The sequence below is a fragment of the Cyclopterus lumpus genome, chromosome 21 (genome assembly GCF_009769545.1).
Source record: "Cyclopterus lumpus isolate fCycLum1 chromosome 21, fCycLum1.pri, whole genome shotgun sequence".
NCBI lineage: Eukaryota > Metazoa > Chordata > Actinopteri > Perciformes > Cyclopteridae > Cyclopterus > Cyclopterus lumpus.
This window is the reverse complement of record NC_046986.1, coordinates 12,914,395-12,938,237: the sequence shown is the minus strand read 5'-3', so window position 1 is coordinate 12,938,237 and position 23,843 is coordinate 12,914,395. Positions and strand designations below refer to the sequence as shown.

Below are 23,843 nucleotides of genomic sequence, written 5' to 3'. Positions count from 1 at the left end.
AACTGAATGTCCAGCATTACAGTGTGCACAGATACAACCGACACATGATTTTATTGTCTTTAGTGTATTGTAGCTGTGTGCTTGGTTGTCTTTGGCAATGAGCTGTATTCAATTACTTTCCCAAGACTTGTGACGAGTCTGCCTCGTAACTAAATAGTTTCGTTTCACTGGGAATATACGAATAAACTGTCGGTCGTACGCTTTGATGTTTCGTCCTTCTTAAGTTTCGTTTCATACAAAAGGACGTCGACTTCGTCGGAAAACGAAAGGAACAGAGCTTGTGTTTTTTTCGGCAGCCCATATAAAAGGCAGAAGTGATGTCACAGCATTAGTTTATTTGACAACAGCAGAAGAACTGACGCGAATCTTCACAAATATGACTGAGGTAACTTTTTTTATTTTTGTTTTTGATGAATTTAACCAATGTGTACTTATAGTTATGAGCGTTTTTATCAGCATTAGAGTAAAACATAACTAAGCTAATTACCAGAGGAAACTGCATACAACAATAGCCAACATTAAGAGGAAACTATTTTAATGGCAAATGTATACGCGAAATAATACTTTTATTTCAAATGCCATTGAAAGCTAATGGGTGTTTTTATTTTGTATAAAGTCTATGCAAATTGCTGTTTGGTAAAGTTGGAAAGATATTCACAGGTCGGACTTCCCGGATCAATAACTCGTTAGGGAAACAGTGATGAAACACAAACGACACCTCTGTAACCGCAGTGATGCTGACAACAAGCTACAATCTTAATTAACCTTCGTTTTACCATAACGGGCCGTTCTCCGAGCTGGACGAATAGCATTGGCTGTGAGACGAGTGCGCAGTCCGTCTGCAAAGTGCAATGCTGAAATATACCTAAAAAATATTAAATAACCTCACTGTTAAAATGTAAAATGACCAAATCCTTTCATACATCAATGGACTCACCCCCTGTTCTACTACAGCTGTTAGTTTGATGAAATTTGCTTTTGATGAATTATTATGAATAATGGTGAACTTTATTAGAAAGAATATTCAATAAGTTCACTGTTATAAACATCAATGGGCTCCTTGTTGTACGACAGCTGCTATTTTTGATGTCTTTTAAATGTCTGAGCCATGCCCATAGTTTTTATATGGCCAAACAAACGGAAGTAAATATACATGAGGAAACTCCAAATACAGAACAAAATAAATACATTAATAACCGGAAATAAAAATACTTTTCTCCCCATTTCTTTTTGTTTGCTCTCATTTCGAAAACAACTTGAACTTAAGTAGTTAGACTCACTGTAAGGGGCTGAGGTGGCAGGATGGAGGAGTCATAGGTGGGCTTTCAAGAAATTGTGTTCTATTTAACCAAAAACTAACCAAACAATTTACAAGATTAGCAACCAAGTGCTGGGCCTATAGAAGAAGCCAGAATGCAACTCATACCTAACAAAGGGCAGCTGTGGTGGAGCAGGCCATCCTCTAATCTGAAGAAGGCTATGTGAGTAGGTGTGGATTAGTTGGATTAGTTTAAAACCTGATGGTCAGGTGGCACCTTGCATGGCAGCTTCTGCTTTCTGTTTGAATGTGTGTGATACGGGGTGAATATTGACATGTAATGTAAAGCGTTTAGAGTGGTCAGAAGACTAGAAAGGAGTTTATCTGACCCAAAAGTGGAAACATAAATAATGGCTGATCAAACACATTTTTTAAACACAGATATAACAAAGACCACCAACTAAACTACAAAAAAGGTCTATTCATTTAGAAAATTTGCAGGAGTGTTACTGACATTTCAATCGCCGTGTGGCAATATAGGTGCAGCCATCACATGGAATGTTCTGCAATGTAAAGCCATGTACTCTGACTCTCTTACAGCATCCAAGCCTGAAGGGATGAGTTCTAAGACCAAGAAAAAGTGAGTTGCACCTCTGTTTTTATGTTTTATGTGCAAACTGTTTTGAACAAAAGTGCAGTGAAGCAACATTTGTGTTGACACTGATTTGTTAAGAAATCATGTCACCCCCAGACCTAGGAGTGCATATATTGCTTTTTGGGGGAAGCTTTCTTTTAGTTTTTACCTTACTAAGCACTGTTGTATTGTACAGAACATTATTATTGTATCGGACGGATGGAACAATTTAACTGTGGTGGCTGGGGAGTGGTTAAGCTCAGCTGCGGAGGGGAGTGGCTCAGGGAACAGGTGCCGGGAAGAGGCCTAATTGGCCTCAGCGGCAGGGGATCAGATGATGTGTGTCTCGTCCCTATATTAGGTTTGATAGGGATTGAGGTGCGGGTGAGGAGAGCAGAGGCACAGTCTGCTAGAGAATAAAGAATATTACGAAATATATGATGCTCATTCATTGGTGCTGGGGGGGAAACCCATAGGAATGTGACAGGAGCCTGTTACAATAACATTAACCAGTGGACCTTGTTAGGTTGTAGTGGATTTTATATATATTTGCACATGTAGATAAGAGAAGTTTATGTTTTAAATTAATTCATAAAGAAAGATATTATAATTAATTTTGGATATTATGAGGAATATTCTGGAGGAATGTATTATGAAACATAAGAGAGGATCACTGTTTTATTATTCTGTTTTAATGACAAATGTAATGATTAACTGTATGATGCATGAGAATGAATGAATGTTTTATTGTTTAGACAATAGTTAAAATGGATGCAGATTGAAACCTAATGTGTTGCTTTTATTCTGAAGGCAGGATAGTAGGTTTTATTCTGATGGGGAACTTCCTGTCCTTGACCGGAAGTGTGAGCTTTGACCTCGCCAGCTTATCAATTGGCTTAGCGAACAGAACTGCGGCATCCTTTGAACTGACCAATGGAACTAACCTTTAGGTGTGAATTCATTTGCATGACCATACTAAAGACCGAGCATTTGTTCTGGGGAGACATGGTTCTACTGGTCTGGAGACTCGAGACAGCCCCGGTCTGTTGCTCCTTGGGAGCTGCAGTCCGTCTGTGGAGAGTTCATCCTTTCTGGCCCCACAATCGTGAACGCTACATGAGTATTATCTTTGCCATTAAATATTGTTAAACTTTAACTCATTGAATCCTGAATTTCCTGCGGCCACGGGACCCGGAGCTTTGAACACGAATCTTACAACCTAGAGACTCACTGTAAAAGCTGTTAAATCAAGCTCATATTTATACTACTCATGGTAAGTGAAGGCAAGTAATGTGTGTTGGTGTATAAATGAGAGATGGATTGCATGACTGATTATACACAATAACAGTATATGATAATTTCTTAACCACTAACAATCCCCTATTCAGGATATGGTTGTATTCTTGGAGCACCCACCTGTATGTATTACATACATTAATTAAACTTGTAAACTGCTGTACGACTCAAAATCCATGTCCATATCAGTCCTGTTATAAGTGAACATTAAGTATAGCAAGAGTGTTGTTTTAATTCCTTGTCTATAAGAGTGGAATGTCACTATGATATACTTAACATTATGGCTATGAATAAATTTGTATTGATCAACAAGGAAGTAAGTAAAGCACTTAATAACTAAACATACAAATCAATTATACATGCTGGTTGAACTTGACTCAAATCCCATCTCTTCCTTCCTTAATTGCTTCCGGAGGACTCCCTCTGTGTTGGTTTTAGTTTTAACTCTAGTTGTGTTACTCTTTAATAGAACGTCCTTTGGGGCAACAGCTCCACCCTTCATTGACTACCTGCAAGATATTCTTCGTCGATATCCAGATGGTGGACAAATTTTGAAGGTGGGTACAATGCTCTGTCAAATACTGATTTATAATAATTTCTTTGTATAGCATTACATATTTTCTAACAGATAGCATTATTCTTTAGATCTAGGTCATACACATGAACTTTGCAAGTCTATTTCTTTCATTATTACCTCCGTGGTTGCCAAACTGAATTTATTTTGAATCCTGTACAAACAAAGTATTCAAATTGCATTTTTTTTGTGAGCAAGTGAGCTTTTGGCAATGTCTTTATGCAATGAATGTATTCTGCCTTGTCCCTGTTCAACAATAATAATAAACAAATGTTGACATAATGGCTGTATTCCCCACAATAGAAATATAATTTGGGTTAATTAATCAGCAAAGCGGTCCTTCGTGATGGAGGTAAATTACTACATGTAACACCACTAACTGTGGGAGCCTGTTTAAGACACGCTGGCTGCGCAACAGAAATTAATCAATATTAGTGTCACACTGACTAATCTGCCAATTTGTTTTAATATTATTTTTTGATTTGTTTGGTTCAAATCACAAATGATTACAAAACAAATGGGCAAATGTGTATCCTGCCTTCGATCTTCCAACTATTTTTAAGGTGGGAGATTGTTTGTTTTACTTTGTCAATATAATTCAACAACACTGCAAACTACACCCTTAAAAATTACGACTTGAATCAACAACTTTCAAAGGCAATATCAACAAAACTGACAGCCATTCAATTTTATTTTTATTTTAGATTTAGCCTTGGTGGGTGTAAAAAAATCCATCCATCCATCCATTTTCAATACCGCTTATCCTCATTAGGGTCGCGGGGGCGCTGGAGCCTATCCCAGCTGACATAGGGCGAAGGCAGGGGACACCCTGGACAGGCCGCCAGTCCATCGAGGGCACATGTAGGGACATACAACCATTCACTCTCACACCTATGGGCAATTTAGAGATCAATTAACCTGCAGCATGTCTTTGGACTGTGGGAGGAAGCCGGAGAGCCCGGAGAGAACCCACGCTGCCACGGGGAGAACATGCAAACTCCACACAGAAGGACCGCTCCGACCGGGAATTGAACCCGCAGCCCTCTTGCTGTGAGGCGACAGTGCTAGCCACTACACCACCGTGTAAAAAAATCAACTGATAATATTTATAGTCTATCAATTTCTCACTTTTAAAGTCGCACTCTGCATGCCCACAAAGGTCTAATTAGGCAACATACTTTCAGTGAAAACACCTGTTTAGTCTGACTTATGGTGGGCTGGGGCTCAAACTATACTCTTGTGTTGCCCAGATTTGGAGCTTGGCACAGTGGCAGTTGTGCAGAGGAACGTGGTGCGGGGTTTTTACCATAAAGATAAAGCCCTGCTAGTTCAATTATCAGACCCACACTCCAATGACCACAGATGACAGACTCGAGCTCTTGGTTTTACTTGCTGCAAGGAGAATGTTGAGCTGTGCCTCTACACGTCTGCAAAACACTCTCGCTCGCCATTCTCCAGACAGTCCTTTTTATTGAAGCAAGTGGTTATCCCACACAGAATGAGGAAACAGTTTGTCTAGTTCCTTATCAGTCTGAGATGACCCTGAGGCATGTGTGGTGCGCGGGTGTGTGAGGTATGTGGGGAGACACAAAACAAACCTAGTTTTGTGCCTGCACATTAAACCTGTTGACCTCTTGTCCTCAGGGTGAACGGTATAGAATAAGTAAAACAACAACGTATTACTCTTCTTCTGTTAGCTACAGTAATTACATTCATAGGGCATACATTCTTTAATGCAAATTGAAAACACATGCTCTAAACTCTAACATGTGGCAATCCTTGAGTTAGATTTTGTCTGCTAAGCTCTAATGGTTATTTTGTGTATGTTTTTATCTGGCAACAGGAGCTGATTCAAAATGCAGACGATGCTAAAGCCACAGAAGTGGTCTTCATCCATGATGAGAGAAGCTATGGAACTGAGAGCCTTTGGACCAATGAATTGGGAGAATACCAAGGTATGCAGCATCTTCAGAGGAAAGCCATGCTCTAGGGTTGTTTTCAACAACAGTCGTGATGTATTTTTCAACAAAAATCTATATAAGAAAATTGATAAAAGGAGTAAAATCAAAGCAAATATTGTGAGCCAGTAATCAAATGTCAACCATGGAGTTTGTATGTGATTGTTGTCATGTGGGTTTCCTCCCATAGTCCTGGTTGTTTTGCCAAATAGGAAAAGTCTAACGTGTTATTCATTACCACTAAATCATTTTTTATCTTGACAATAAGTGTAGTTTTCTGGCAACTTAACACAAACATAGTTCTCAGTATTACTTGATGAGATGGCATTAGGGTCTAATATGCTTAATCATTTATATTGAGCAGATGGAAGGAAGTCTTTTTTACATTTCTCTACATTTACATGACTGTGGTCACCATATTGTGATATCAAAAGAACTTACGGTGTGCCTGTTTACAATTCAGCCTCTTAATTAAACCATTCTACCTCACTCAATGCAAGCTGGGATCGACTTCCAAATAATCAGCTACAGAACATTTCACGGTTGTTAACGTGAACATTCTTAATGTGTTCTTTACTTCCAGCTGTAGTGCAAGTAACCGAAATAAGAAGGAATAAGTCATTATGTCACTGAATTTACATCGGTGCCCAGCCGTTAACATTCTATGTATTTGACTGTAGTAGAGCTTTTTTGTTGTCAATAATTAAAAAAACATTAACAAAATTATGATATTTAATATTCAGCAGGGCTAATGTTTCCAAGAATTGTCAGGAATCACCAAATTTGATATGCCACCATACATCTTGACCTTTATGCTGGTACTTCCAAAATGAGAATGGTGTCACAATAATGTACTGACCCTTCATTTGTTTACCCTTCTGAATGACATCAGTTGACAGGAAGTAAACATGGTCCTGAGCTGTTGCCCAACAATTAATTTCCATTGAAACGGTCTACGGAGACTATTAGTAAACACACAAATGCAATAAATTATTATATTAGCACTTTTCTATAGAGCAATTCATTTGTTTTTGTGTTTGCAAAGGTCCTGCTCTCTACGCCTATAACAATGCAGCGTTCACTGAGGATGACTGGAATGGAATTCAGAAGGCTGGGCGGAGTGTCAAGCGCAATGACCCAAACAAAGTCGGGAGGTTTGGAATCGGCTTCAACTCTGTTTACCACATAACAGGTGAAGCTATGTACAGATACACTGTGTACCAAATAGCCTTAGTTTCATTGTTCATCCTTAGAGAACATCCATCGGAAATTAATGGGGCAATATTCAGAACTCTGCTGCTCGCCTGCTCACCCACTCCCGTTCCCGTGATCACATCACCCCTGTTCTCCAGAGCCTTCACTGGCTCCCCGTCCCACAACGGATCCAATACAAAATCCTTCTCCTCACTCACAAAGCCCTCCATAATCAGGCCCCCTCCTACCTCACCGACCTGCTCCACCACCACACTCCATCCCGTCAGCTCCGCTCCTCTGATGCCGATCTCCTGTCCATCCCACATAGGACCAAGCACCGGACGTGGGGTGACAGAGCCTTCTCCATATCTGCCCCCTCCCTCTGGAACTCTCTCCCCAAACTCATCCGAGACTGCACTGATCTTTCCTCATTCAAATCGCAAATCAAAACCCACCTGTTCAGAACTGCTTTTAATGCGTGATTGTTTGTTTTTGTTTTTGTTTTCTTATCAGGGTCCGAGCGACTCAAAGTCCCTATTTATTTGTTTTACTTTATTTTAGCTATTCTTATTGATTTATTTTTAGCTTTTAGGATGTTTTAATTATGTGAAGTGTCATTGAGTACTATGAAAAGCGCTATATAAATTAAATGCATTATTATTATTATTATTATTATTAATATCTGTTTTACTTCATTCACAGATGTGCCAAGTATATTCAGTTCAGAGCACCTTGCCATGATGGACCCCCAAGAACAAACATTTGGAGAAAGGAACGGGGGGTTTCGGTGGTCTCTGGATGATGCAGAACACCAAGAAGCTCTAACTACTATGCATGATCAGTTTCAACCTTTTCGAGATATAGTTTCCCTTGTAAGCGGGCAAGAATGGTCAACAGTCATTATGGAGGATCAGCACTTTGCCGGGACAATTTTCAGGTTCCCCTTGCGCAATAAGGCATCGAATATTTCCGATAATCTATATGACTCTAACAAGGTGGTTGAGCTTTTTAATAGCTTCATTATGGATGCAGAGTTGAGCCTTCTGTTCCTGAAAAATGTGACTTCTGTGTCCTTAAAACATATCGATGTACATGGCCGTGTTAACACCAGACTTGAAGTGAACTCACTCCCCACAGATGTCATTCTGGAGACTGACAACAAGTCAATCGTTGAGGGTTCAACAAGGTTCAAATGGATAACCCTTAAAGAACCGAAAACCGAAAAGAACCGAAAAGAAACAAAGTGGCTTGTGACAACATGTACCATGAAGGAAGGCAATGTAGAAAATCTTGATTTACTTGCAAAAAAGTTGAGCTTTTTCCCTCAAGTTGACTTGGCATTCCCATGTGGTGAGAAGAGAGACTGTAGTGAGAGTAGACTGAGCTGCTTTCTTCCTCTCCCAAACAATGACTCCAACAAGACCGGACTCCCAGTTTATGTCAACGCGTGCTTCGGCCTCACAGACAACAGAAGAGACATCAAGTGGCAAGAGGAAGACCAGAAACATGACAAGCATGCTGTGTGGAATGAATTGCTGATGAAGGAGGTGCTCCCACAGGCCTACCTCATGATCATTCAAGATGCCATCAAACTTGCTAAAGAATCTAATCTGCCGGTCTCTTCCATGTACGATCTGTGGCCAGATATCGCCCAGATAAAGCACAAAGATAAATGGCATGCCGTTGCTCTGGATGTTTTTCATCACTTATTTAGACAGAATGTAGCTGTCCTTTCTCTTGCCAAAGATGAAAAAAAGTTCATCACGCCATCAGAAGCCGTGTTCCCCTGTAATGGTCCAACAAGCGCTGATATATTGGCCGCCGTTAAAAGGACTTTGGTTTCATGTGGAGAAAATGTTGTCACTTTACCAGGTAGTGTTGAAAGAGCTATAAAGGAGGCCTATCCACACTTCAACACCCTAAAACATGTGACTCCAACTTTCCTACGGGACATTCTCCGTAGGATTAATGTGCATGTCATCTCTAAAGACGACAAACTCTGTCTTTTGGAATACGTCTTAAGTGATGGAAAATACAGAGAACTTAAGGATCTTCAGCTACTTCCACTCAACGATGGCTCTTTCAGATCTTTCTCAAACCGAGAGGAGGACACTGCTTTAATTGACAGCAATGAATTTCCAAGGTATGTTTTTAATGTGTTATTCTCTTGACACTAGATATTAAATACATTAACAGAAGTTTATAATAATGAACTGTCCTTTTTAAAGCAATTACATCCTAAGCTACTAAAGCTATTACATACTAAGCTAGGATCAGTAGTACTGATTGGCTCACACTCGCTTCCGTATATTATTCGACAATTACTATTTATTCCTGTTTAGATTGTAAAATAATACATATTGTTTTGGTCACTAAAAGTACACAATACTATATGCCAATGTTCTCATTTTTGTAACATGCACAATGAACAAATGTATCCTCTGTGCAGAGTCTTGCTACCATGCTGCAAAGACCGCTTCATCCCAGATGATCTCAATCCAGCCTGCAGTGCGCACCTGAAAGAACTGGCTAGAAAAGGTAGGAATGTAATTTTTATAGAAAAGTGATTTGAAAGTTATTTACATCTGTTGCTGCATGTTTTTATACTATACAAACATGTACTGTATGTACATATTTTTTTATTTTTCAGATTTATTCAAGGTCATCAACATTAAAGCAGACCATGTTGCCGAATATACAAGGAGGTATTTTCCACAGGACTGGAAGCAGATGACGGGGCTCGTTACCTGGGACACCAGCAGCAGCCAACATCCACCTTTAGACTGGCTCCAAGAATTCTGGAAATTTCTCAACACTCACTTCAAAGAGTTAAGTAGTTTCACTGGAATGCCATTAATACCACTCAGCCCCCTGTTGGCCAGTCAGCCTGTATCACTAGCAAGGCTAGAGCAGAACACAACCCTCATTTTTCAGAAAAGCAATCAGGTGAACTTGCCGGAACAAATCGCTCAGTTGGTGAACAAAGTCGGTGGCAAAGTGGTGAAGGGAAACGATTGGCTCACACACAAAGACCTCGACTCGTATGTGCTGTGCCCATCTCCAAGAAATGTCATGAAAGTCTTGGTGAATTTAGATTCTCAGGATCTCATCAGAGAAATCAAGACTGCCTCTTTCAAAACACGAGAAGAACTGAAAGAGTATCTCTCTCATCTGGATTCTCGTATGGATTCTCTCTCAACCACTGAGAAAGATTTACTCTCAAAGTTGCCACTGTTTCAGACCATGAAAGGTTCCTGTGTTGCAGCTCAATCAAAACAGGCTGTGCTTCTCATTTCTGGTCTAACAATACCAGCAGAGTTCCCTATGCCCGATTCTGTTGTGCAGTGTGCAACTGAAGCTGATGGCATACTGTTAAAGCTGCTCAAAGTTAATATCCTGGACACCGCTGAAGCAACCAACCTCCTAATTGATTGTATTAAGATGGGGGCCTGCAGAAAAGAAGACACTGAGAAAATCATGACATGGATTTTACAGCATGGTGATAGCCTTTTCTCTCAAAATCAGACCTTGAAACGCAAATGTAAGGACTTGAGCTTCATTGAAGTGAATGGAAAGCTGAGAAAGATCTCAAGCTTTTTTGATCCAAGAATTGAAAACTTTAAAGTTATTTTTGAGTCTGACTTCTTCCCTCCACCTTTATACACCAGCACATCACAGATGCTTCAAAGCCTAACGGATCTCGGATTGCTATCTAAAGACGTAGATGTGTCACCTGACCACTTGCTTCAAGCCGCCACACTGATTGACAGAACCCATGCCGCTTCTCAATTTGAAGCTCTCAATCGAGCTCAGGTGCTCTTGAAGATGTTGGATACTAATGATCTACTCTCAAAGTTTTCTCATGAGCAGCTTCATCGCCTCAAGATGCTAAAATGGATCCCATGTCCTAAACCTGGTAATAAAAAAACCCACAACAATGACAAATTTCTGACGAGTTGTTTCTTCTGCCCAGATGAAATAAGACATTCTGTGTTCGAGGACATTGTTGGGCATGTGATGCCTCTCGTGGGAAAGTTCCGTGACAGTGTGAGCATCCAACTTGGTCTCAAACGCCTGCCCCCACCTGAAAAAGTGATGGATAATCTGTCAGTCTTGACATCAGAAGCGCAGGAAATGGTTGATCCTGACACAAATGTGGATTTCAAAAGGGAGTTGCACAGCATTTACAAACACATGCAAGACCACATCTCTGAATTTTCAACAATGATGAACAAGGACACACCCTGGCTGTGGAGCAACAACCAGTTTGTATCACTTAAGGATCTGGTTCTAGACTACCCACCCAATCTTGATCTAAGCTCTTACATTGGGAAGGTGCCAAATGAATTTCGGCCCTACAAGATCCTGCTCCGGGAGTTTGGCCTGAGAATGTTGCTTTCAGATGAAGAAATTATTGGTATTCTTATTTCTATCCAGCAAAACATTGGCGAAAGGCAACAGCCAATTGCAAAATCCTCTGAGGTAAAAGTGTCAATAGAAATTCTTAACTGGCTGTGGAGAGAGAAGAAGACAGTTCAGGATGACATCCCAGTGCCAGTCCTCATAGAGGGTGAACAACATACCCTAAAACCACTGTCAACCGCAGTCTTCTGTGATGTCAGCAGAAATGGGTTGAAAGAGCTTAAGTACAGCCAGGATGAAATTTATGTTGTACATGAGGAAATCCCAAAAGCAGCTGCTGAATGGTTTAAGATCAGATTTCTCAGTACCCACATCCTTGATCCAGAGTTGGTGGGAATAGAACAGTGTGGACAATCTGAACCGATAACAATGAGGATAAAAAACATTCTTAAAGAGTATGACGAAGAAAGTGACATCTTCAAAGAGCTCATTCAAAATGCAGAGGATGCTGGAGCAGACGCCTGCAAATTCATGGTGGATTTCAGAGTACACAAAGATAGCCCTGAAAGTCTCATTGACCCTGACATGACTCTTTGTCAAGGACCTTGCCTTTGGGCATTTAATAATGAGCAGTTCACAGCTGAGGATTGGAAAAATATTGTCAGAGTTGGTTCTGCCTCGAAGGAAAACAAGGTGGAGAAAATTGGAAAGTTTGGACTTGGATTCAATACTGTGTATCACGTGACGGATGTTCCTTCTATCCTCAGTGGCAACAGTCTTCTCATACTTGATCCAAATGTGACACACCTCAAGAAGCACATCAAACTTAATACAAATCCTGGAATCAAGCTGGATCTCTCTCAGAAAAGACTTTTTCATTGCTTTCCTGGTCAGTTTGGACCATATGAACGCATTTTTGATTGTAACTTCAGCAGACAAACCCTTGAGCCCTATCCGGGCACTCTGATCAGACTACCTTTCCGAACTGAAGAAGAGGCTTTAAAATCAGAAATAAGTTCAAAGGTGTATCACAAACACAATATCATCACTTTTCAACAGAACCTTACTAACAATTCAAAAACACACCTGCTGTTTTTGAAGAACATCAATACATTGTCGCTACAACGGATCTCAGACAATGTGTCAACTCCTCCAAGAGATGACGAAATAGAAACTATCCTCACTGTCTCCAAAACCCTTGTGAGTACAATGAGGACTCCTGATGAAACCAATATGTCAAAGCAACGTAACGCTGAGAAATCCTTGATTAAACTTGATGGAAAATGCAAAGAACTCATCGACTGCGGCACAGTCAACATTGTCCAAATAACCAGTCAGCAATCTGGTGTAACTGGTATCCAGTCCTGGCTCCTGTACAACTGCTTTGGGACAGGCCAGTCTTTGCAAATGGCCCTTCAAGAAAACAAGCACGCCAGGTTCTCTTTGCCCATTGGGGGGATTGCTGTGCCTTTGCAAAATGATCCAAAAACTGGGAAACTGGCCTCATTACAAACAGATCTTGTTGGACAGGCATTTTGCTTCCTTCCTCTTTCCATTCACACAGGACTTCCAGTCAATGTAAATGGAACATTTGCTGTGACAAGTAACCGCAAAGGTCTGTGGGAGAGTGGGGTGAAACAGGACTGGAACAAAGCCCTTCTTCAGGATCCAGTAGTGACAGCATATGTTACTGCACTTTCAGCACTAAAGAAAATGTCTGAAAACAAGCAACTAGAACCTTACTGCTATCACACATTTTGGCCCGACAGAGAGAAAGTGAGTGAAACTTTCAAGCCTTTGGTTGATGCATTGTACTCCACCATTGCTCAGCACTCCATTGGCCCAGAGCTCTTTAGTGATGGAGAACATTGGTGCTCAATTAACAGTGCCATATTTCTACATGAGAACATTGAAGAGGATAAGCACATAAGTGCACTTGCAATGCAGGTATGCAAGAAACATGTAAAAGAACCCAACCTTGTTATTTCGCTTCCACTGTGGTTGCGAAATGGCTTCAAACAGTCCGGCCTCCAGACGGTTTTACAGGAGAGAACATGGAACTGGGAAACGTTTTACCAAGAAGTAGTATTTAACAACCTTGGTACCATGGATCCTATGAGTAGAGATACTCTTGTGCTGCATGCTATTGACCTGAATAACACAGACATTGACAAACTACTGGTCTGCTATCCATGCATCCCCACAAAAAATGGACAGCTCCAACATATCAGGAAACTTGTGAATCCGTATGGGAAAGTGGCCTGTCTTTTTGAAACAGAAGAGGAACACCTGCTTGGTGGCACCAAAAATGACTTTTGCTCCCCGAAAAGGATTCAACGCTTGCTGGAACTTGGAATGGCAAATGATAATCTTCCACTAGAAGACATCACACAGAAAGCAGGCACAATCCCCAAAACCTGGAGCACAGACAAAAAGAAGGCATATGGGCATTTGAATTGCCTTCTTGAACTTATGAAGAGTCACATGAATGACAAAGTCTCCCCCCACTGGGGAACACTGAGGATGACGAAATTTCTCCCAGCATTTTCCCCCGGTGACACCGAAATGAAAGGCAATGTAGCATTTCAAAAACCCTCAGATATTTTTATTGACAAATGCTCCTCACTCGTTAACATGACACACCATGTGCTTGATCATACCAATTTGAAAATACACAATGCTGATCCAGTCCTGCAAATGTTGGGGGTTCATGACAGCCCAGGGCCTGATGAAGTGCTTCAGCAGCTGCAAGAAGCATGTGCACAATCTGAATCCATTGAGACATCCATACTTCATAAAATAGCATCTCAATGCTATAAGTTCCTGGATCAGTTCCTCAGTGATTCTGGGGATTCCACTTTCATTTCACAGAGGGCAAATTCATTCCCATCCATTCTCGTTGGCAGTACATTTGTAAATGTGAATTGTGTTGCTGAAAATGGGCAATTTGAAGCGAAACCCCATCTCTACATTCTTCCAACTGCCTTCAATGGTTTCAAGATGCTCTGGGAAAGTGTAGGTGTTGAAAAATGTTTTACAACCAGTCAGTTTCAACATGTGCTCCAGGAACTGCACTCTCAACATGGCAACAAGACCCTGCCAAACAGTGAACTCACAATTTGCCTCAGAATTCTCAAAGATGGGATATTTGAGTCAAAAGAGAAAACAACTATTGACTACCTCATACCCAACGAACATGGTGTTTTGCAACCTGCGAGTGAGATATTTTACAATGACAGTCCATGGATGCCAGTCGCTTCAGGTGTGTCATTATGCCACGAGCTTATCCCCCGAGTTATGGCACGCCACTTTGGAATCAAAACAACCAGGCATCATACCCTCCAAAACTACGAAGTTGAGAACATTTCACCATTTGCTTTTCAGTTTGAACAGCAGGAACAACTAACTGTTCGAATTAAAAATATAATCTCAGCCTACCCAGCAAAGAAGGATATCCTTAAAGAGCTTATTCAAAATGCTGACGATGCAGAGGCAACAGAAATTCACTTTGTTTGGGACAAACGACAGCATGGCAAAGAAAAAACATTTGGGAAGAAATGGAACCACCTGCAGGGTCCAGCACTGTGTGTGTTCAACAACAAAGTATTTTCTGATACTGACCTCGCTGGCATTCAACAGCTGGGAGAAGGAGGAAAGCACAACTCTCCAGGGAAGATAGGCAAATACGGAGTAGGATTCAACTCTGTTTACCATCTGACTGACTGCCCCTCAATCCTCACTGGAGATGACATACTTTGCATTTCTGATCCCAATCAAAAATACATTGAAAGTTATTCGGACAAACCACCAGCTGGCACTGGCTATAAACTAGCTGACACCTTCAAAAACATGTACATCGATGTCTACAAATCTTTTCTTCCAGAGCTATTTTCACTCAAAGAAGGCACCATGTTCAGACTACCTCTAAGGATGGGTACCATGGCAAACAACTCTAAAATATCCCAGAAGGGTGTAACTGACCAGGATATGGAAGAACTATGCTCTGCACTCTCTGAAGATCCTGAAGGACTAATTCTGTTTCTGAAAAACATCTGCAAAATACAAGTGCATGAAATCAATGAACATTCAGGGAAACTTGAAAGCATCTTTGTGGTTGAAAAAAGTGTACCAGAGAAATGCAGAGAAATAAAAGATGCCTTTGTAAAACTTCAACAAAATGCGCTGCAATCTGACAAAGCAACAACAGCAGACAAGGTTATTTATGGAACCTTGATTTCAACCTCCGAGAAACAACAAACTAGATGGATCATTGCGGAACAGTTTGGCTCATTTAAAAACAATGGTGACACAGAGCTAACACTATCAGACAAACTTCCCCAAGTAGCCATTGCGGCACGTGTGAGCTCAACGATCTGCAAGAGTTCAGATCCAAAACCATCCAGCCCGATGGCTTTTAATGGACAAGCCTTTTGTTCACTTCCTTTGCCAGGGAAAACTGGACTGCCAGTACATGTCAATGCAAACTTTGAAGTAGATTCTGCCAGGAGAAGCCTTTGGAAAGAAGATGGGCAAAGTCATAAATCTAACTGGAATGAATCTTTGAAACAGAATGTCATTGCTCCATTGTATGCAGATCTCCTTCATTACATCAGCTGTGGCCTTGCAAAAGAGAAAAAAGTCCTTTATCATCATATAGAGCAATGCTACGTATGTTTCTGGCCAACTGTGTCCAAAGAGGTTGCCCAAGATTGGCATGAAATGATACACGAGGTATACAGGTCAATCAAAGAAAGAGGCCTGAATGTGATTCCAGTGATGAGGAGTTCCACAAAAATAATTGCAGGCAGAGAATGTTTGCAGTACTCTTTTGACTGGTGTAACATCAGAGAAACTGAAACAACTAAGGCACCTTACCTGACACACCCGGCAAAAAGTGAGATCCAACCCATTTTGGAAGATCTTGGAATGATATTGGTTCCATTTGCCATGCAAAATGTTTGGAAAAGTTTTAGATCCGCTGACATTAAATTGAAAGATGTTAATCCTTCAACTGTCCAGACTTTCCTGAGAGAAAAACCCCTCAATGACCCAACCCAAACGGACAAGCAATTACCGTTGCCCATAACTGCCACTCTAATCAGAGATGAAAAAAGATTGTCAAAGCTCTTGAGTTTCTGCTTAAATGATTACAAATGTGAGGTCACCAAGGACAACTCCAGTTTACTCAATGGGCTTCCACTTCTTCTCACAAAAGATAAAGTGTTGAGAGTGTTTAACTCCAAATCTACCAAGATGATATCAAGATATGAAGATCTGTTCTTTGGCTACGAGGCCCAATTTGCTGATTATCAGACCAACATGCCTCACATGCTAGCTCTAAAAAGTTGCAGCATTGTCAAAAATTTGACGGTTCCTTGTGCAGAGAAATATCTGAAGCCGTTAATTCAGCAGCTTCTCCAGATCTGTGAAGTTGATCAACACAGTGGTCTTCATGTCCCAAACAACAATACATTAAAGTGGTTAAAATCACTTTGGCGGTTCTTAATGAGTGAAATGCAATCTGCAATACCTAGGAGTGTTGAACAAAGCCTGACATTAAGTGATGTAAGGAAACTCTTCAATGACTGCTGCATTTTACCTGTTGTGTGTCCAAGGTTCAGCGACAAGCTCTTCCTGCAATCAATGAAAGACATGCCAAGTATAATTCAGTTTGCCTCAGAAAATAACACATCAGGCATCCTCTTTAAACTTGGTTTCATGAAGCTTGACAGTGTATTCTTCACAAAGATACTCGTGGACCGACATTATATTTCACTTCTATCCTCAGAACTTATGGATGTGAATGATACAAGCTCTGTTTTGGACCAGGTCGTCAGCATTAACCACTCAGAGTTTTCCAAGCTTTCTGTTGACGAGATGATTGAGCTACAGCGTTTCCTGCAGTCTGGAGTATCCAAGTCCAAAGACAAACAAGAGTATCAGAGAAAACTCAAATCATTGCCCTTATTTAAAACAATCCATGGTGACAGAGTGAGGATTGATGGGCCTGGAGAGGTATTCATCCTCAACAGCATGTATTTAAATACATTTCCAGATTTGTTCATGCTGTCCAAAAGCAACAGCATTTTTCTCCAACATAATCTAGAGAACTGCTTTCTGTCAGAAACATTGAACATCAAAACCCTGACTGATTTGGAATATTTCATGAAGTTCATTCTGCCCATTGTACACACACTCACAGAGGTGCAGATGCTTTACTGCCTCAAACTGTTGCTGTCACCACATTTCGGTTACTCTAAGCATAAGGACAAAATCATCCCCTCATTGAAGACAGTGAGATTGATTCGCAATTCTCAAGGCAGATTGGAGACGGCATCATACTACTTTGATGAGAGTGTCGAGCTATACAAGAAAATGTTGCCACAAGACAGATTTGTGCCTAAGACATTTTGGACTGAGATGTGTGAAGAAAATCTACAAGTCAGACCAAAAGACTTACTCAGAGACCTTGGAATGAACCATGTTGTGTCAAAAGATGACATTGTGAAGTTTGCACGACAGCTAGAATCAGAAGCAAAAGACAAAGGACAACTTAAAGAGTTGAAACAGAAATCATTACTAGTTTTCAAAGCAGCCTTGAATAGTTACGACAAACCCAAAGAGGAAACGCTGCTGGAGCACATAGCTGACATCAAGTTCATTTTCCCTGAGGAAATTAAAAAAGAACTGTGCCACTATCACCAACCATTTGCTTCTGAGAGAACTGTTGGAATAAGAGGGTCTTTGATTGATGGCGATCCTAGGCATCCAGAATTGATTTGGTCTTCAATGGCAATTATACATGTACCGGTTTATATGTCACAGACGCTCCTGAAAAGTCTGAAAAATGCAGGGGCGTTTGAACAACCACCTTCACACTGTGTAACCACGAACATGAGCAACATCTGTCAGTCGCCATGTAAAACTGACCAGTTGATCCAAACCCGCGCTAAAGTGTTTCGAAGTGCGTATGCTTACCTGCAAGCAAACAAGTTTGAAGGACAACCAATGGCTGGTCTTCCAGTTGTGTTGGTTGAAAAAGACAAAGGACTTGTGAGGACTGATTATGCTTTTTTTTCACTCCCTCATGACCTCGAGTTCAGACCGTATTTGTATAACATTTCTACGCAGGATGTCATGTTCGCAGACTTCTTCAGGAAAAATGGTGTGAAGGACACACCCACTGCAGCTCAGTATTGTAATGTTCTGGCAGCAGTTGATGCTGACTCCTGTGATATGTCACAACTAGACCCAAACCAACAGAAAACCGTGAAACGTGCTGTTGGACAGTTTTTCACGTTAATCAAAGCTGAAGGAAACCAGTCCCTTGACGATGTGAAGACTTTGTATCTTCCTGCAGTAGATGGTAAGTTATACCCATCATGCACACTCTACTACAATGACACAGTGTTTGAGGTCAAAAGGTTAGAAGAAGCGCTGGAGAATAAGTTCCTGTTGCTCGAGAAAATCGGTGAATGTCATTTGGGCAGTGACAAATATAAGCATCATCGATTGCTGCAATTGCTGCCTCAGAAATTCAAGCCTAAAATGTTGTCTCAGTTCACAGAGGAGAAAGTAGTGGACACACACATGCAGCTTTGTGAGCTTGAAACTAACTGTGAATTTAGTGGATGGTTTGACAAACATCTGTCCTCACAAGCCTTTAAATATGGACTCATTTGCCTGATCAGAGAACAGTCAAAGGGAGAAATAACACAAGAGGGTGCCACTGACATGTGCAAGAAGATTTTTGGCAGTATTCAGATCGTTTGCTGCAAAGGTCTCAAAACAATGCTTTGGGTGAATAAACACCCACTAAACAAAACTGCCACTGAAACCGATGTTTTTGTCAAACAAGGTCAACAAAGTTGCCTCTTTTACTTGAAACACAACAATGCCATGGACCACAAGGTGATAAGTGATATCAATGTGGCATTGACAAAAGAGATAAACGGTCTTTTAGGTAACATAATGGAAGCAACTCAACTCCTAGTCCTCCCACAACTTCTCATGTGTGACAGTCATCAAGAGGTTCTGAAATGTCTGGCTAAAAGTGGGATCCTTGACAGTGCTGAAACTGAAAGTGCCCTCAATCCACCAGCCCCGGGATCAGAAATTCACGAGGAATGGCATGATTCCTTAGACATGAACAGTCTCAATAACTTTGAAGAGGGGGAATATGTTGGCTACAACACTAACAACAAGTACATTTATGCAGTTGTTGTTGAAGAACTGCCTGGTCACTTTGGACCCTATTCACTAAGGTACAAAATAGAAGTTGGAGAAGAGGAGCCAATTGAAGTCAGTTGTCTTGACCTGTATCAGTTTAAACGACCAAAGAAGCCAGAACGTGGAGGGAGGACTTGCACATCTGCTGAAGCTTCTTCTTGCATGGAGCTGGAGCCACTAGCAGGATCTGTGCCCCATTCTTCCCAACCATCAGCTACAAGTTCCTCATCTGCGAGTTCCTCATCTGCAAGATCCTCACCAGAAACTATTGACGAAGCCAAAAGAGAAATTGACAAATGTTTGACAGATATCTGGATGCTTCCTGAGGAGGAGAGGCAGAAGGCCATCAAACGACTGTACCTGAGATGGCATCCTGACAAAAATCCAGACTGCCAACTTCTCGCGACTGAGGCATTCAAGTACTTACAGAATCAAATTAATGAGCTCAGCAAAGGCAAAGGCAAAGCTGCAGGCTCCTCGCATTCAAGCAGAAACTCAAATTTCTATCACAACTTCTATGACGATTGGAATCGGGAGGCCCGGCATCACAGACGTGGTCGAGAGAGTTTCTCCAGAGCCAACAATTCCTACAACTTTTGGACCCACAATGAAAATGTCCCGAGTCCAAACAAAGAGGAGGCCCAACGCTGGTGTCGACAAGCTCGCTGTGATCTCAACGCAGCTCACACAGACGTTGGTGGGGCGAGCACAGAGTGGTGTCTGTTCAAAATCCACCAAGCCGTGGAAAAGTCTCTCACGGCTGCACAGTTTAAAAGAGATGGCCAACATGCCACCGGCAGCTCCATTTCAGCGCTCGCTGCGAAGGTTTCACTCTACAACCTCCAGCTGAGAGTTCTGCCTGAAATCGTTGAGACTCTGAAGAGTCTGGGAGTGGATGCCAAAAAGACTCAGTATCCACACTTTCATCAATCTCCCCACATTCCAAATGATCACTTCAAATCCGAGAATGAAATGGTAGCGCTGAACAAAGCGTCGGAGCTTCTCCGTAGAGTGGAGGCTTATGTGAATTAGGTATTGGAGACAAACCCGTTGAAGATGTCCAAATGCTAGAAACAAAGGAACGGTATCACAGACATGCTTATGTTGTAAACATTCTGAAATGAAAGATGTTTTTTATTGTCTTTACTGAAGACTAGTTTCACTATGGGAATTTGTTATGAAAATGAAAATGTGATTTTGATTATTTTTGCAATGTTACAACTCTGAGGACCAATTTACTAACTGTACAACTTTGTCCTGAAAATGAAAATATGAAAGATTTTTCTAAACATTAAGTACCAATATAATCACGTTATGACCTTATTATTAAAATGTATATGGCAATTTATTTTTTTGCAATGTTAGCATTTTTATTACTCACTTAGACTTAATGTACTTACTCTACAAAAATGTTATCCTGAAAATATTTTTGCAATATTGTCTACTTATTGAGGATAAATATAATCAATGTACACCTTTTTTTCAAAGCAATGATTTAATTACATGCATTGAGGACCAATATAATCTCTGTATGACTTTGTTACTTATTGGTTTCAAAACTTCAAAGGACTGTTTCACTGGCACATCCAGAAATGAGTGCATGTCGTCTTTTTATGAATAAATAAGTTTAATGGTATATTATTGTTTGTTATCATTTATAAACACTCACACTATCACTAGAGTTTACTTCCTCGTCCTTTTTTATTACCGCTCTGAAAAAGTATAATCCATTGCTTTTTGTTTTTTTTACTGGGTAGGTGAATTGGTAGTTGGGTTACAGCCAACCCGTTTGAGGGAGACCTTTACAATATTAATTGCTGCCAATAGTAAAATATATTATTAAATCTGAAGGCTATAGTGACAGAATGTGTCAAAGTAATATAGACTCTGTAAAAGTCAGAAAAGCTCTGTATGAGATTGTGGTAATATTTTCATAATCAGCTGTAAAGCATCCATGGTAAACCCATGCAGAAGATTTTAATTATTTTGATTAGATAGTGTGGACTCGTTTGTTTTCTACAAGAAGCTTGAGCCGAAATGAGTTCACTACGACCGTAGATTGTTGCATTTAGAAAACCTAACTTTGAAAATGTTGAATCTGAATGTTCAGTGAAGACAAACATTTCAAGTTAAAAGCACTTTTTTTTTATTCATTAAGAAATCATGTTATGAAAATAATGACAACTAACCATATATCAGACAAATGTTTCTTTTCATATGTTAACGACAAACGTTTGCTCTGGAGGATGTGACGACTCAGCATAACTGGCGTCTCCTTGTGCTTCGCCTCCTCGCGGAAGTGGCAAGTTCCCACTGTTCTTTCTGACTATAAAAATGTTTCCAAGGCTTTTCATGTCTCTTCCCAATGTCCTTACACAAGAATAAGTTTAAAATATGTTTGTCTGTAAAGGAGAAGTTCACATATATACCAGATTCAGTCTTTGTTATGCTTCCCGTCGTCTCCTCCATCCATTAATAATTTACATAAAACCTGTACATACTTACAGCGGCCGGAGCCTGTTTCTGACGGGATGTGCACGTAGAAAAAAGAAGCAACATACAGTGACGTGAATCTTTGCCGAGTCAATGGGATAAGGTGAGAGGTCAAGGTGTTACTAGCATATTAGACACCTGCCTTCATATGGTACATGCAACTCACAACACTTCATCTCTCATTCGACTTATGGCCCTCGATATGAGGCCACGACATTCTGCATCAAACATATACCAACTGCAATTTATTCCAGGCTTTTGCTATAAAGCACACATTCAACTGGGACAGACATTATGAAACATATTTATAGAGTATGTGTGTTTGTAATGGCTGATGTTATGATTAAGTATATTCATCTTAGCCAAAAGGATGAAAGACTTTGGGTGCAATAAGAGCAGGATTTACCATACCTAACCTCCCTCTGCATTTGCCCTTCCTATCCAACAGCTGATCACAAAATTAAAGTTAGACAGGAGCTGGAATAGGATCAGGCGTCTGAAAAACACTTAAGGCTTAATTCATATCATTTGGCACGTTGCTAAGTAAGCAACGATCATATTCCTCGCCTTCTCAAGACTTCAAGCGATCGGCACTTATTGTCTGCAGTCATTCAAAATTCATTTTTCGCATCACTCATATTGCATTTTGTTCAGATAAAACAATAACTATTACACATTTTAGATTTAGAAAGGAAAAAGATTAAGTCAAACCACAACATTATTCTACACGTTCTGTTACCGACACCACAAACTAAAGTAACCTCTGCTGGGATGAGTAACGAATAACGCCGCCTGCCCCTCCCACTGCACAGCTGTGTGACTCTTTGTTGATGCAACGCCAATCTGACTGAGCCCGAACACAAATATCAGGGTTCCCTTCAGGGTGCAGCTGTAATCTAAGGAGCTGCTCCCACAGTGGAAGTGACAATTTAATGTACGTGGGATAGAATCTTTCTATGAAAAGCATACGACCTGCAATGGCACAGGAGGCTCCGTGAACATGAAACACGTTCGAGCCAGTTTGAACCAGGGTGAGCGTACTGGTGTCAGTCCAGTTCTATGGCACAAGTGTATCGCAGATACAACTAACATTCATAATATTGGAGAGTGGCAAAGTAAATGATGTCAATGGCACAGTGTCGTCTCATACCTTAGCCACCTGCTGTACTGCTAGTGAGTGTCCCGGGTTTGAGGAGTCAGACGCGCTATCATTCATACGTACATACATACATACAAAACTCTCCAACAATTGTTGAGGCTGGAAATCACAGGGTGGAAAAAAGACAAAAAACATAAGGTTTGTGTTGATCTTATTCCTCTTGAAATGTCTTTCCATTTTGCTGTGAAGTTTTGCATCCACGTTTCTTTCATAGTTCCCCTCTTTGAGAGAGAGAAAGAAGCGCATGATTCTTTCAGCAGAAGCCATACGGGACCCCCCGGGCATGCTACAATTGTGTGCCCCACATTTCCTGCCCCTGCTTCTTCTTCTTGTGTGATAAGTCATGTGGAGGGGTAGCCCTCCTGCTGTAGGGCCCTCACATGTTGTAAGCCACATAGATGGGGTCCAGCTGGTCGGCCAGGAACCCGTCTCTGAGGTGCATGCGTTGCTTCTCCCCTCTAGAGTTGATGGGGATGACGCCGGGATCGACCACCACCACCACTCCTACGATGAGGTAGTGCTCCTCCAGGACAACGTTGGTGACCAGGGCCACCAGGTCCAGGGCCTCCTGCTCTGATCCCTCAAGCTCCACAACCACCACGAGGAGGTTGGTCCAAGTGAAGACCGCACTGGAGGGAGGAGGAGGTGGAGGGTGCATGGAGGGAAGGAAAGAAGGAAGTCGAGAG

The 23,843-nt window shown here is 41.0% G+C and overlaps 2 protein-coding genes across 6 annotated transcripts in view; one reads left to right on the top strand and one right to left on the bottom strand.

The window, feature by feature from the left end:
• Positions 1–13: 13 nt before the first annotated feature.
• si:dkeyp-118h9.7 (sacsin) lies at positions 14–21,141 on the top strand. Its single transcript, XM_034562115.1, has 8 exons — positions 14–385; positions 1,859–1,898; positions 3,658–3,745; positions 5,606–5,717; positions 6,766–6,912; positions 7,617–9,057; positions 9,364–9,452; positions 9,565–21,141. The coding sequence occupies exons 2-8, from the start codon at positions 1,876–1,878 to the stop codon at positions 20,535–20,537; spliced, it is 12,873 nt and encodes a 4,290-aa protein (XP_034418006.1). The 5' UTR covers positions 14–385; positions 1,859–1,875; the 3' UTR covers positions 20,538–21,141.
• Positions 21,142–21,627: 486 nt separating this feature from the next.
• The window catches only part of dip2a (disco-interacting protein 2 homolog A), a 77,355-nt gene continuing 75,139 nt past the window's right edge, over positions 21,628–23,843 (bottom strand). For 4 of the 5 annotated variants that reach the window (XM_034561137.1, XM_034561138.1, XM_034561139.1 and 1 more), the window contains one exon: positions 21,628–23,786. In XM_034561137.1, the coding sequence (XP_034417028.1) occupies positions 23,534–23,786 (253 nt within the window). In that variant the 3' untranslated portion in view covers positions 21,628–23,533. The remainder of the gene's footprint in view (positions 23,787–23,843) is intronic. The other variant, XM_034561140.1, reaches the window with a different exon arrangement.